Raw genomic sequence first — 14,130 nt, 5'->3', positions numbered from 1 at the left:
CCCCCCCCCCATCTCTCTGATCTGCTACAACCGTATGTCCCACCACGTTCCCTGAGGTTAGCAGATCAGTTGCTCCTCACAGTTCCAGGATCTCGTCTTATGTGCAGAGGTGACAGGGTCTTCTCTGTAGCAGGACAAAGACTTTGGAACGAGTTACCTCTGCTTGTCAGACAGGCCCCCTCCCTCTCGGTTTTCAAGCCCTGTTTAAAAACCCACTACTATTCGGTGGCTTTCAACACCAGATGATCTGTGTTTTGATCCTGAATGCTCCACACTGGTTTTTCGTCATTATCTGCATAGTTTTTATGTCTATATTCTGATTTACTTCATTTTGTATTTTGCTTTGTGTGTTACCTGTTGTTTTGTCTGTACAGCACTTTGGTTGGCCTTGTCGCTGTTTTAAGTGCTCTATAAATAAAGTGGTACGGTATCATATGGTATGGTATATATATTTGTTGGCGTTTTCTGGTACATATACACCTTGGATTGATTTTGTGATTACTAAAATATATATATATATTAATTTCTGTCTCATGCCTAAATGCACAGTGCAACAACTACCATGTAATTATGTAGAACGTGACTGAAATTATTTTTTTCTTATTTTTTTTTGTCATACAGGAGGAAAGGAAAATAAGATGCCCATCCTCATCTCCAAAATCTTCAAAGGGCTGGCTGCTGATCAGACTGAAGCACTTTATGTTGGTGATGCCATCTTGTCTGTCAATGGTTATGATTTACGAGAGGCCACACACGATGAGGCTGTGCAAGCGCTAAAAAAAACAGGCAAAGAAGTCGTCCTTGAAGGTAAGGTATTTTTCATTCTGAGAGAAACAAACAAAAAGTTTTATGATTCTACTTTTTCTCTTTCATTGCCCTGCTTCTATTTTACCTCTGCTTTCATGTGTCCCCTATTTAGTGAAATGAGGGGACATTTGGGTTTATTTACAAAAACCACTTTGTCATCACTATCTAGGTTGTTGAATAAAGAAGCTACCAGTTAGCAATTTTTAATTTTTATATTCTAGAGCGTGACAAAACCAAAGTGAAATGTTGTTGATCATGTGGAGCACTTACACCTACACTGTCTATAATGGGAACATTTCTCACTTTGTTTTGATGCATGAACAAATTTTCTTTAATGTTATTAAATCACGTACTGTAAGAGAAATTTGATTAATATCAAACTTTGATCCCTTGTGGTTGACGTTTTTGAGCATCTTGGAAAGGCTCCTAATTACTGAACTCTTTAGACTCACACACAATGAAGGTCATTTTAGAGCTGAAAAACATGTTTGCAGGTGTGTTTCTTTGTTACTTTTAATACTATTTTATACAAAAATGACTATTTTGTGTTAAAACCTGTATTTTAAGTCTACTTTAGATCATATGTGAACCATTACATTAAGATTAAGTCAAATTTAGTCAAAACTAACTAAACCTATTTTCAGATTCCTGAGTTTTTAAGCTACATTTTTTAAAATACGTAAATTACCCTGATATAATGGGTGATTCCAGAAATAGTCTTGCTAAAATGAGTCTAAATCCTATTTTTAACATGTTCTAATCATGATTTCTTGACATAATTTGAAAGAAAACCTCAGACCATATTTGGATATTAGGATTTCCCAGCTGGTATTGAAAATAGCTATTCTATGCATAGCTATTATTGTAACAACCCCTGTACCAGGAGTTACATGCAGGGAATGTAACTGAAATATCAGACTTTTCCACTCATTGTTAGTTGTTAGCACTGCTCAGAAAAGTGCTTCAAAATATTCTTTAGAATAATATTTCAGACATTTCATTCAAGGGACCATGGATAAGGTGTTTAGTCATCATAATTTGACCAAATACGATCATAACAATTTTTTTTTATCCAATGTCCTAGCTGTCTATATCTCAACACACCATCTTGCAACTTAATCCTTGGCCCGATGTGATGTGCCACACATTGTAAATGTTTACCGGTACTTGCAAACCACTTTATCAGGAATTATCATGCATAGCCATCTCTTTGATTTACAGAGAATAGTGTGAAAAAGACAAATATCCAGTGAGCAGCAGTTGTTTGGACAAAAATACATTGTTGATGTATTAAGTCAGAGGGGAATGGGCAGGGTAGGGTACCAGTAGCTCAATTAACCAATCATTACCATCAGAGTATGCAGAATGCCATCGCTGAATTATATGTCAAACCTTGAAGTAGATGGTTTACAGCAGCAAACGACTACGTGCCACTCCTGTCAGCTAAGAACAGGAAACTGAGGCTACAAGTCACACAGGCTCACCAAATCTGGACATTAAGAGAGTGGAAAAAAATCACTGTCTGGTCTGATGACTCTTTGCAAACCCTAAAAATAAAAGCCCCAGGAGATCAGCAGTTTCTGAAATTCTCTGGCATCAACAACCATGTCACATTCAAAATCACCTTTCTCCACCATTCTGATGAAAGGTTTAAACGTCAGGAAACGGTCTTCATCAAGTCAACATGCCTAAATTCACTGCATTTCTGCCATGTGATTGGATAATTACCTCTGTGTTAGCAAGCAACTGAAGAGGTGGACCTAAAACATTGCAGCACTGATTGATGTAAAGCAAGTTTCTAATGCACAATTGTTGGAGAGAAAAAAAAAAAAGGAGATTTGAATGTTTTTGTAGAATAACCTGTACAGTTGGCTAACCTCAGTAATCAGAGATGACTCAGCTAGAGTCACAACCAGAAGAAATCCCTACAAATCCAGCTGTCTTACATGTCCACAGTCAGGCAGGAAAAGTGTTGAAGTCAGACGGCTCAGCCAGCTCTGCTCCGTGATCCCTCATGTCAGGAATCATTTCATGGGTATTCCTTCCCCCTGCGGATTTGATAGAGGAGTGGGACGAAAGAGGCTAACTTGAGGGGCTCAGTGTGGGCTTGTATGCTCCTGCACATACTGTAGGCCTACTTTTATGTAATCACATTCCTTTGCTTGTGTTTGTGTGTGTCTGACCTGTAGATGACACCTATGGCTGATACCTATTTATAGATAGATGGAAACCTTTGGAATTTTAATATGAACTAGAAGACACAAAGTAAAAGCTGTTGTTTTTTGTAGTCAACCCTTTACAACGTTGCACTTTCCAGTTTCAGTTCTCAAGTTGCTGATTTTGTTTAGCTATTGTGAAAATGCTTGGAAAATAATGACAAAGTTCAGATAGTGTTTTATTTCATTTATTCAATCATTGGCATTTTATCAAGTTACTAAGAAACAAAACTCACTCTTGGCAGCGGTTCAGTGTTAAAGGTTGGATATTTTTTATACGAGCACGGCAACAACCAACCACCACTGCTATGCTCAAGGCGGATGTCAGTGCTCAGTAAAATTCATATCAAAGTCGGCCTTGACTGGGATCAAGGTGAAATAGCTCCCGCTGCATTAAAATATCTGGAACAGTTATACGTTAATCTCCCAGATAAGTGCTTTCACAATTTGTTAGGAAGTTATATTAGTCTGTCACACTGTCACTGTAAGGATTTTGGGTTGTAAACAAACACATTTAATCATTTTGCTTATTGGAGCAGCACACAGTGAAATACAGATGAGCTCTGTTTCATCCCTTTTGCAGTTTAATAATGATTAAATACGTTTTCAAGGACATCATATTAATTTGTAAATTCAGCATGTGTGTACTGAATTTATCAAAACTGTTTATGTGGATCAGACTGAAAACCATAAAGAAAGTTGCTGAAAAGCAAAAGATGGGTAATAATGTTAGTTGTTTGTCCTGTGTCTGTGTGTATTTGAGGATGTCTATGTATGTGTGTGTGTGTGTGTGTGTGTGTGTGTATTACTAAACTGGTTCTGAACCACTGGACAAATTTTATTGAAATTTGCAGAAATTAATCATCAAATATACATGTACAACTAATTAACTTTTAGAGTCAGCCTGGTTCAAGATGAACGCCACAGCTAACAGAACTAAAATCAAACATGAAATGGCTATAACACATTTAGTTTTAATGATATTAACTCAAGATTGACTGTGATAGTACCTGCGAGTGATCCACAACATACACTTTGAATTCTGACAAAATATACCATATTTGTTATTTAAAACTTTACCATTAAGTATTTGAAGTCAACACTGTCTGGTTGTTAGCTAAAGTGTCTCATGATCCAATCACAACACATATTCTAAGTGCTGCTCATTTCATAAAAGCATTGCTTAAAACTTTAAAAGTAACTGTTGGGTCAAGCCTGTTTCTGTTACCAAAATGTATTTTGAACAACTCAATAGATTTTAATGAAACATCTATAACTGACTAACTTTTGAGTAAATCCAATTCAAGATGGCCTCCAAATCTATTCCACATTAGCAAACATTAAAATGTCTAAAATTCAGTCAGTCAGTCTTACATATATTAAGCTAAATTTTGATGGAATAGAAGCTATGAGTCATTCCCAACTAGGGCTGGGCAATAATTTGATATTGATATATCACGATATACTTTTGCTCAATAACGGTAATATGAGTTTTCAGCACATTTTCGATATTTCGATATGATTACAGCGTTTCACTAACACATTTCTTTTTCTGTTTGGGTTGAAGCGGACACTTAAAGTTTCAACCCAAACAGAAAAAGCTGTGACACAACTACGTAAGTGTGTGGTGACGTAGATGTTACGCAGAGTTTGAGTCCAGAAGGCGTTAGCCGTAGCAGGCTAGGCTAATCGCCAACGCGAGTTAAGTTTTCGCTTCAAAGTGAGTGCCCATGACCGTCAGGATGTGACTGAACAAGCTTTCTCAAGTGAAGAGAAAGCAGATGACATAACTGATAAGAGAGGAAAAACTAATTTGGTGGTGTGGAAGTGGTTCGGCTATCTAAGATCCGATAAACTGCAGGTTTCAGTGTGCTGCAAAATGTGACGGAGAGTCAATCCAACTAGCGGTGGGAAAACATCTAACTTGCTCCACACTTCCACTCAATAGAATATGCTGATAGTCAGAAGATGAAGCACAATAAAAGTTTGAGCCAATATGTCCCTGAAACAACACCCCCAGATGTATCTAAAGAGAAACGGTTATGTTGTTGTTTAACGTTAAAACTATTAATATTAACAAAGTTGAGAATTTTATGTTTATTTGACGGTGATTTCATTCTTTTTAAGGCTAAATACAAATAAAAGGTGAACATTAATTTATTTGTACAGTTTGTACAGTTTTTCTGAGGCTTTTATATTGTTTCAGAGTCAGAGTCAGAGTTTCTTTATTGTCATTCGCACCTCATGTGGTACATGTGGTGGAGCAAAATTATGTACACGGGGTCCCAGTTACATCCAACAATAAAATGTATAAGAAAAACAGTAATAACATCTAAGATATGAACTAAGAAAAACATCAACTAAATATACACTAAGCACTCAATATACACTAAATATACACTAATATGTTTATAGCGATATCGGAATTATATCGTTATCGACCGAAATTAAGAAATATATCGTGATAAAAGTTTTGTCCGTATCGTCCAGCCCTATTCCCAACATTGACTTTTAGTGTAATATCTTACACATGAGATTGTGCATAACATTTTGAAAATTTTACCAAAATGGCTTCACCTTTGTCATTTCTCATCGTAGCAAGGAATCCTAGGCCTTTATTTTTGTGAGGTGTTTTTGTGAAGGTTAAGGGTTCCCAGCTACACATACAGTATATAGCACAGCTGGAAGTAGTTTTACTATTGTACACTATTGAGTTTGACTAAATCACATGCTTTCAATGGGTCACACAGTTGCTTAGCAGCCAGCAGTGTAGGAAAGGGCAGAACTGACCAGCTCTCAGGTGAGTGTGAATGTTTGTGAATCTTTGCATTGGTCATTTAAAGTTGTGCACGGCTATTCATAGGTTAAATCACCGGAGTCCAGTCTGACCTTTCTGTCACACCTTGAAACAAAGTGGTGATGGAATAATCAATGCGTGTAAATGAGAGAGGACATGAGAGGGTCAAAGAAATATAACAGACCAAATGAAACCACGAAACCACAGCTGCATTCGTTTCCTTCCAGTGACATTTACGGCTTGACTTGGTGAGTGGGTTTGTAGATGTAAGAACATGTGCCGTCTCCTTATTTATATGTTAATGTGGTTTTTGTTTGTTAAAATCACACTATCAATGTATATTTATCGACCACCGAAGAGTTGCAACGGAAACGAGAGTAAATGTGTAGATGCCAGCAGTTCCCCTTATTCAAATCTAAAATGGGGTCAGTATCACAATAATTTGTTTATTTTACTGTAATGTGAGAGTTTGTAAAATGTAAAATTATTGCTTTTTGAAACAATTACACAGGAATTATTGTCTGTTAGATTTGCTTATTGCTTCCATTGAAAAATCATTTGCCAGCTGGTACAGTTGTTCTCTGGGCAACCAAGGCCTGGCAGAAAAAGGTTCCCATACAGTTACATACTTTACAGAATGTCACTGTGAGGGATTTACCCCTTCACTAACAGGTGTACTTTCTATGATCTAAATTAACTTAATGCATTTTTTGTGTGTGTGTGTGTGTGTGTTTGGGGAAAGGTTTAAACCTGGTGAACAATTTATTAATTTAACTTTAAAGATTTTGTTGTTCTGATCATTCTCTCCTTTTCTCTGAGGTCACCGGGTCATGTGTTGCCATGGAAGCGCACCCATGAGCAGTGCTGACAGGGAACTGGTGTTTTCAATCAGCCTCATTGGGAAAATCCACATTGATTGAGAGGGAGGGGGGGATGTTTTGGATTCTGGTTGGGCTTAGGTTGTTGTTTGGCTTTAAATTGTTTAAATTAAATCATTGTTTAAATTATTGTTTCAAAATGTTTTTTTTTTTCCTACATATTTAATTTAGTTAAGTGTGTGTTTATTTTCATATAGAAAATGTAAATGTTGGCTCCACCCCTTAATTAGAAATGGTACTGGCTAATGTTTTAAAAGCTGGGTAGTTTAAAACGGGCGGTACTCTGTTTCTTGGTGGTGGTTGAGGAAAGTGGAACCCATGTTTTTCTGCTGTGAAGCTGTAAGGACTGTTTTTCAAAAAGTGTAAATATATAAAAAAAATAATAAAAAAAATAAAATCTGAGCTCTGTAACATTGGATCATATCTTTTCTTTTCTTTTCTTTTTGGTGTGTCTTTCTTGCTGCCCGGGCCATTTAAGCCTGAAAAGTTTTGACTCTGCCCTCAAACTTTGCAATCACACATGAATCTAAAATGTGATACAGATAAAGGTATTGAAAAATACAGGGTTACAAAGCTAAAGAGAACAGATCCAGACACCAAAGAAAGTGGGAATGTGGAGGTCAAATTCATGCGTTCAAGTTCTTTCATAGAGATCAGTGTGTAGTTTGTGTGTGTGCTGTTCACGTGTCCTATTAGTTTGAGTGCTGGTACAGAATGTTTTGAAATGCAAAAGAAGAATGTAGCACTGCCTTGGCCAAAGAAACGGGCAAGATGAAGGGCACCTACTGATTAAACTCACATGAGCTACTGCAACAAAAGGCAAAGGCCTGTCAAGGAAAAATAATCACCAAAGTCATGTTGAATTTTCTGTAATAGTGGCCTTTACCTTTCTAGCCGTTCCCTGACCATTATTCCTGACATCTGTTTTAAATCTGAGCCAGTTGTCAGAACATTATCAATATCACCTTGGGTTTGCAGAAACAATAGTCAAATAGATTATCAGAATAATGATGAAAACCAGCAGCAACACAGACATTACCTTGTTAGTAGCATTTTAGTTAATTGCAGCAATATTCATATTATATTTCAATGTGTTAAGGACCACACAAATACCAAGGTTGGGTAATATTTTGACTGGTTGGTTTGGGGTAAAAAGCAGATTAAAACTCCTGACTTCAGAAAGAAGTGTAATAATTTAGTTACCAGTGATGTTCTTTCTTCAACAGTCTGGTCTTATTCAGAAATTATGCTCACATATACATCCAAAAAAAGTCAAAATAAGTTAAAAGTAAAAGTATCTACCTCTGCAGGAGAACAGCAATTATCAAGGGCTAGACACAGTCAACAAAAATATTTTTCCATCTTACACAAGAAAAGACTTGGATCTAATGAAAAGATACAGTGTAGACTTAATTTGCATACCATATGTGATGATCCTAGAGGTTATGTCCATGATTGCACATGGTGCAGATATTAGACTAAAGTTTCCATAATTGCAGGATAATTTATATTCTATTACATTTTTCTTTTGCATTAGATATTATTAGAATTAAATTTGAATTGTAAAATGTGCAATTTTCTGTGTTTTCAGAAGTTTGGGTTTGCATAAGAGAGGGTAACTGGCAAACTGGGAAAAAGAGTTCCCATGCGAAGACTTTTGAAGACTCTTCTGGCACTTGCTATACTGTTTAATTTTTTTTTTTTTTTTTTTTTTTTTAGCAATGTATAGTTCGCAGTACACGTAATGGGATGAGGCAGATTTAGTTAAATAAGCTTTATTGCTAGTCGTTTCCACAAACAGGTCAGGTGATAAGAGGTTGTCCTTTTTATGCTGCTATTTGCCATTGATGTTTGGGTTTCTACATGTTCTCTATAACTGTTAGCTCTCATTTGATTCTGTTGGTCTTTCTTTCTTCTCTCCAGTCACACCTGGTCTTGATTTGGTGATTGTCAGGCCTGTTCTGCATTTATTAATTAGTTTCCTGATCCTAAATTCTGCTCAGTTTTCTTTTGTTCAATAGAGAGCTTTAGTTTATTATTATCTTTTGTATAGCTTAGACTGATAACTATTCCATGTTTTTTTTTTCTTGTTGACTTTCATTTGAATCCTTAAACCTATGAACACATGACAACTGAGCTGCAGGCAGGAGTTCACATAACCTGCTGATTAACTGTACAAAGTCCAGTGTGGTTTTGACAATCTAGTCCCTTTTTTAAACAGAAACAGGAGTTACATTTCCAAGCTTTTGGTTGTTTAGAAATACTTTTGTTACTTGAGTCTGAATTTTTATTAAGAAATGTACTTTGTGGGGAACAAAAGTCAACTTTAACACAGTTAATATGTGCTTCAAACACACTTTAATACGAGACATGTTAGTTTGAGACATTAAAAACTTTTTTTTTCTTTTCTTTCTTTATACTATGAAATTATTTTACACCCATAACATTCAAAACTACTTGTATTATCTAATAATCAGTCAATATTTAAATATTTGATCACATTTTGAAATTCAAACCATTTTTTTTTCCATTTTCATGGTAACAAGATTATAATTTTGTTGTTGTTGTTGTGGTTGTTGTTGTTGTGGTTGTTTTTAAACCAAAAAAAACACCAAAGGATGGATGCGCATAATTAAATGTGTTTTAAACACCATCTTAATATCCATTCATCCATTAACTTTTACCTGCTTCTTGCTTTTTGGGTGCGGGAGTCAATGTGTCCATGTCCAGCTATCACTGTGCGAGAGGTGGGGGACACCCTGGACACGTTGCATGTCCATCACAGAGACACATAGATACAAACGAGACACACAACTCTCTCACTCACACCTAGGGACAATTTAGAGTTACCAGTCAGTCCAACATGCGTGTTTTTGGTCTGTGAGAGAAAACCGGAGTACCTGGAGAAAACCCATACAATGCAAAGAAAGAACATGCAAACTGCAGAACGGCCCCCGAACTGGAATTTGAACCGGGGCAACCTGCTTCCTGAGAGGCAGCAGCTCTTTTAACTGAGCCACCATGCTACCCACCATCTTAATAAATGTACAGTGTCTTGTGAAAATATTCGGCCCCCTTCAACTTTTCAACCTTTTGCCACATTTCAGGCTTCAAACATAGAGATAATTATTATGATTTTTTTTTTTTGTGTGAAGAATCAACAACAAGTGGGACACAATCGTGAAGTGGAATGAAATTGATTGGATGTGTCAAATTTTTTAAGAAATAAAAAACTGAAAAGTGGGGCGTGCAATATTATTCAACCCCTTTACTTTCAGTGCATCAAACTCACTCCAGAAGTTCAGTGAGGATCTATGAATGATCCAATGTTGTCCCAAATGACTGATGATGATAAATAGAATCCACCTGTGTGTAATCAAGTCTCCGTATAAATGCACCTGCTCTGTGATAGTCTCAGGGTTCTGTTCAAAGTGCAGAGAGCATCATGAAGACCAAGGAACACACCAGGCAGGTCCGAGATACTATTGTGGAGAAGTTTAAAGCCGGATTTGGATACAAAAAGATTTCCCAAGCTTTAAACATCCCAAGGAGCACTGTGCAAGCAATCATATTGAAATGGAAGGAGTATCAGACCACTGCAAATCTACCAAGACCCGGCCGTCCCTCTAAACTTTCATCTCGAACAAGGAGAAGACTGATCAGAGATGCAGCCAAGAGGCCCATGATCACTCTGGATGAACTGCAGAGATCTACAGCTGAGGTGGGAGAGTCTGTCCATAGGACAACAATCAGTCGTACACTGCACAAATCTGGCCTTTATGGAAGAGTGGCAAGAAGAGAGCCATTTCTCAAAGATATCCATAAAAAGTGTTTAAAGTTTGTCACAAGCCACCTGGGAGACACACCAAACGTGTGGAAGAAGGTGCTCTGGTTAGATGAAACCAAAATCAAACTGTTTGATCACAATGCAAAAAGATTTGTTTGGCATAAAAGCAACACAGCTCATCACCCTGAACACACCATCCCCACTGTCAAACATGGTGGCAGCATCATGGTTTGGGTCTGCTTTTCGTCAGCAGGGACAGGGAAGATGGTCAGAATTGATGGGAATATGGATGGGGCCAAATACAGGACCATTCTGGAAGAAAACCTGTTTGAAGCTGCAAGAGACCTGAGACTGGGACGGAGATTTATCTTCCAACAAGACAATGATCCAAAACATAAAGCCAAATCTACAATGGAATGGTTCACAAATAAACGTATCCAGGTGTTGGAATGGCCAAGTCAAAGTCCAGACCTGAATCTAATCGAGAATCTGTGGAAAGAGCTGAAGACTGCTGTTCACAAACGCTCTCCATCCAACCTCACTGAGCTCGAGCTGTTTTGCAGGAAGAATGGGCAAAACTGATAGAGACATACCCAAAGAGACTTGCAGCTGGAACTGCAGCAAAAGTCGGCGCTACAAAGTATTAACGCAAGGGGGCTGAATAATATTGCACGCCCCACTTTTCAGTTTTTTATTTCTTAAAAAAGTTTGACGCATCCAATAAATTTCATTCCACTTCACGATTGTGTCCCACTTGTTGTTAATTCTTCACAAAAAAAAATAATTTTATATCTTTATGTTTGAAGCCTGAAATGTGGCAAAAGTTTGAAAAGTTCAAGGGGGCCGAATACTTTCGCAAGGCACTGTATTTACTTATTTATTTTTACTTCAGTGGCCAGTTCATGGTCACGAAACTGTTGCACATTCCTGGACGTGAAAGATAATTGTCACAGTCTTTGCTGAGTTACTGTGCTGTTTAACCTCTTTCATGCAACTTTATTCTGAATATCATAATAATCATAATAATAATCATAATAATATAAAATTTACGGCTATTCAAAATTGTAAAGTGCACCAGTCAAAATGGAATGAAATTTCATTTCATGTAATAATCATTAAACTACAAAAATTCTTGTTGACTAAGAGATTTTTCATTTCACTTTTCATCAGACCAAAAACTGTCAAACATGTCAAAGTTTGCACTGAGTCATCTCTACTCCTCAGGATCTTATTACTTGCTTTGAAACTTGCAGAATGTGAACACATTTTAAAGAGGGAATATGATTCAGGGGGGTCTTAGTTAGGATTTAATTGAAAAGAAGTACATATGTTTCAGTTGAAGGGTGCTTTGTCAGCCTTCAAAAAAGAGCTCACAAATATCTCTGCACTTATACCTTTTTAATATACTGTAGAAGATTAAGGGTCCAGTATCAATAACGAGTGAATTTGTGTTTATGTATAGATTGGTGCAATACTTTGTACAGCAAATTAATTTATACACTTAGTACTCAGTTATGATCCTTAAATGAATCAGTTGTATTTAGAAAGGGTTCATTTAACCTCTTGATCTAAGAGAGAAACCTTGATCAGTAGCTGAAAGCATTTAAATTCTTTATTACCTCCAAGTTGTACACTGACCTTCAGACTGACAGCAGCACGATGGAAATGTAACATGTAGGTATAAAAAACTGAAACTACAAAACCCAGATTACAATATTAAACCACAATGTTTTATGTGATATAAACAGACAGATTAAACAAATGGTAAAACATTTCTGCTCAAGTGTTCAAGCTTGTAGTCTGAGTTGCATTTTGCTTTGAGGGCTTAAAAATCATGTTTTTATCCGCAAATCAATCTTTTTCAAGGACGCGTGAATATTGCCCTAGAAAAAAAAAAAGATGGAGACAGTATAATCTTTTTAAGCAAGGCCAGCATAGATATATATCCTCCGCTTATCTTCCTGCACTGATTCAAAATTGAGTGCGTGATGTATAGAAAATGACTTTGGGAATGAATTTTAAAGTGCTAAACGCAGACAAAATGCTGCTGGCGACATTGGTCTGTGATGTTCTTCCTTCTCAGACTTTCTTTCTGCAGTTTTAGGTTGGATTACGGCAGCAGACGTCTCAGTCATGTTATCTTTTCACTTATAACTGGATCTGTAAATTAACTTTCCTCATGTATAACATATTCACTCGCACATTAATTTGCACGTATTTATACTGCCTCCTGCTGTGGTTCTGATCTAGAGGATATTTCCTTTTTGACTTGTTGAAAAGCTCAGCAAGGCAGGTGAGATTTTCCTAATTCACAGCTTCTGAAAGCAAATTCTCAAGTGGTTGTCTTTTGACTGAGCTGCAGAGTTTGTGTATAAATGAGCTAATCTGTTCATCTGGTGGGTGGCAGCAGCAGCAGCTTGGCCTTGTTTGGAAGCATTTTCTCAGAAGCCTGGTAGTTTTTTGTCATCTTTGGTTACTTTGGGATTCCAAGCCTGCATATTTGTTTACATAAATAAATGAGGGGTCATCATAAAGCAATTTCTCTGATAATTAGAAGAACCAATTTAAAGTTCTGCATTGGACAAAATCTTTTACCATAATTTTCGCCCTATAAGTCACGTTTTTTTGGTTGCATAATTTGCCTGCCCTGTCACTTATGCATAGAAGCGACATATTTAAGGATTTTCCCCCATATTTATAAACTAATTTTTGGCTGATCTATGACCGTTTTCATTCATTCTGACTGAAAATATTGAACACTACCAGTTTCAGCTGCTAGATGGCATTCGAGCAGTGTGGCATGCCGTTGTATCATGTAATAGGTAAAAGTGGCTGTTTATAAGACAGTTGGCTTGCCATAGCCTGCCACCGTCCTCTGCCTGGAGCAACCGTCCAATCAAAATCAGGTCTCTCTTGTAAATGAGTCCTCGAGGCTCAATGGGATTAACCTGTCTAAATAAAAGTTGAATGAATCGACTTCATTTCGATGCGTTGCCCCGGCAAAATGCAACTAATTTGACCATTGAAGTGCATTTATTAAGTAAAAGTTCAACTGAGACACACCTTTACTATAAAGTTGAGCTAACATATAATTGTTTTTAGGTGATTATCTTGTTAAATTTTGTAGAAATGGACAACGACTTGTCCCTCTGCGTGTTCATGTTTCTGCGTATCTGCTTTTGAAAATGCATCTGATTTGATCGTCAAAGTGCATTTATTAAGGGAAAACTTAGACTAAGACACACCTTTGCTATACTTTTGAGCAAACAAATAATTGTTTTTATGTGTTAATCTTATTAAATTCTTGTTTAAGTCATCCCGTGCACACTCCCGCGGCCGCCATTTGGCAGCCAATCTTTTTTGCACAACACCAGCCTACATTTCCGGGTTTGGCCCACATTTTTGGGATGTCAGCTGTGACGTGTAACAAATGCAACGCGTCAGCGGTGACTCAAAATAGGTGCGACGTACATGGCGAAGCAACGTATTTATGGATTTTTCCACTTTATCATGCATATTTGGACTGATATGACTTATAAGGCGGAGCAACATTTACTGTGGAAAATATGGTACTTTTGACCCCAGTTTCTTAATGTATTTTCTTCCTGGTCAACCTGACTACATAAAAAAACAACAACAAAAAAA

At 37.0% G+C, this 14,130-nt stretch overlaps 1 protein-coding gene across 1 annotated transcript in view; it reads left to right on the top strand.

Moving 5' to 3' along the window:
* The window catches only part of snta1 (syntrophin, alpha 1), a gene marked incomplete at its 3' end in the record, with an annotated part of 45,376 nt that overhangs the window by 14,163 nt on the left and 17,083 nt on the right, over positions 1–14,130 (top strand). Inside the window, exon 2 of the mRNA XM_037679822.1 lies at positions 622–807. Coding sequence (XP_037535750.1) covers positions 622–807 — 186 coding nt within the window. The remainder of the gene's footprint in view (positions 1–621; positions 808–14,130) is intronic.

This window comes from Nematolebias whitei, chromosome 7 (assembly GCF_014905685.2).
Source record: "Nematolebias whitei isolate Nwh7 chromosome 7, NemWhi1, whole genome shotgun sequence".
Classification (NCBI taxonomy): Eukaryota; Metazoa; Chordata; class Actinopteri; order Cyprinodontiformes; family Rivulidae; genus Nematolebias; species Nematolebias whitei.
This window is presented reverse-complemented; position numbering and strand designations above follow the sequence as displayed.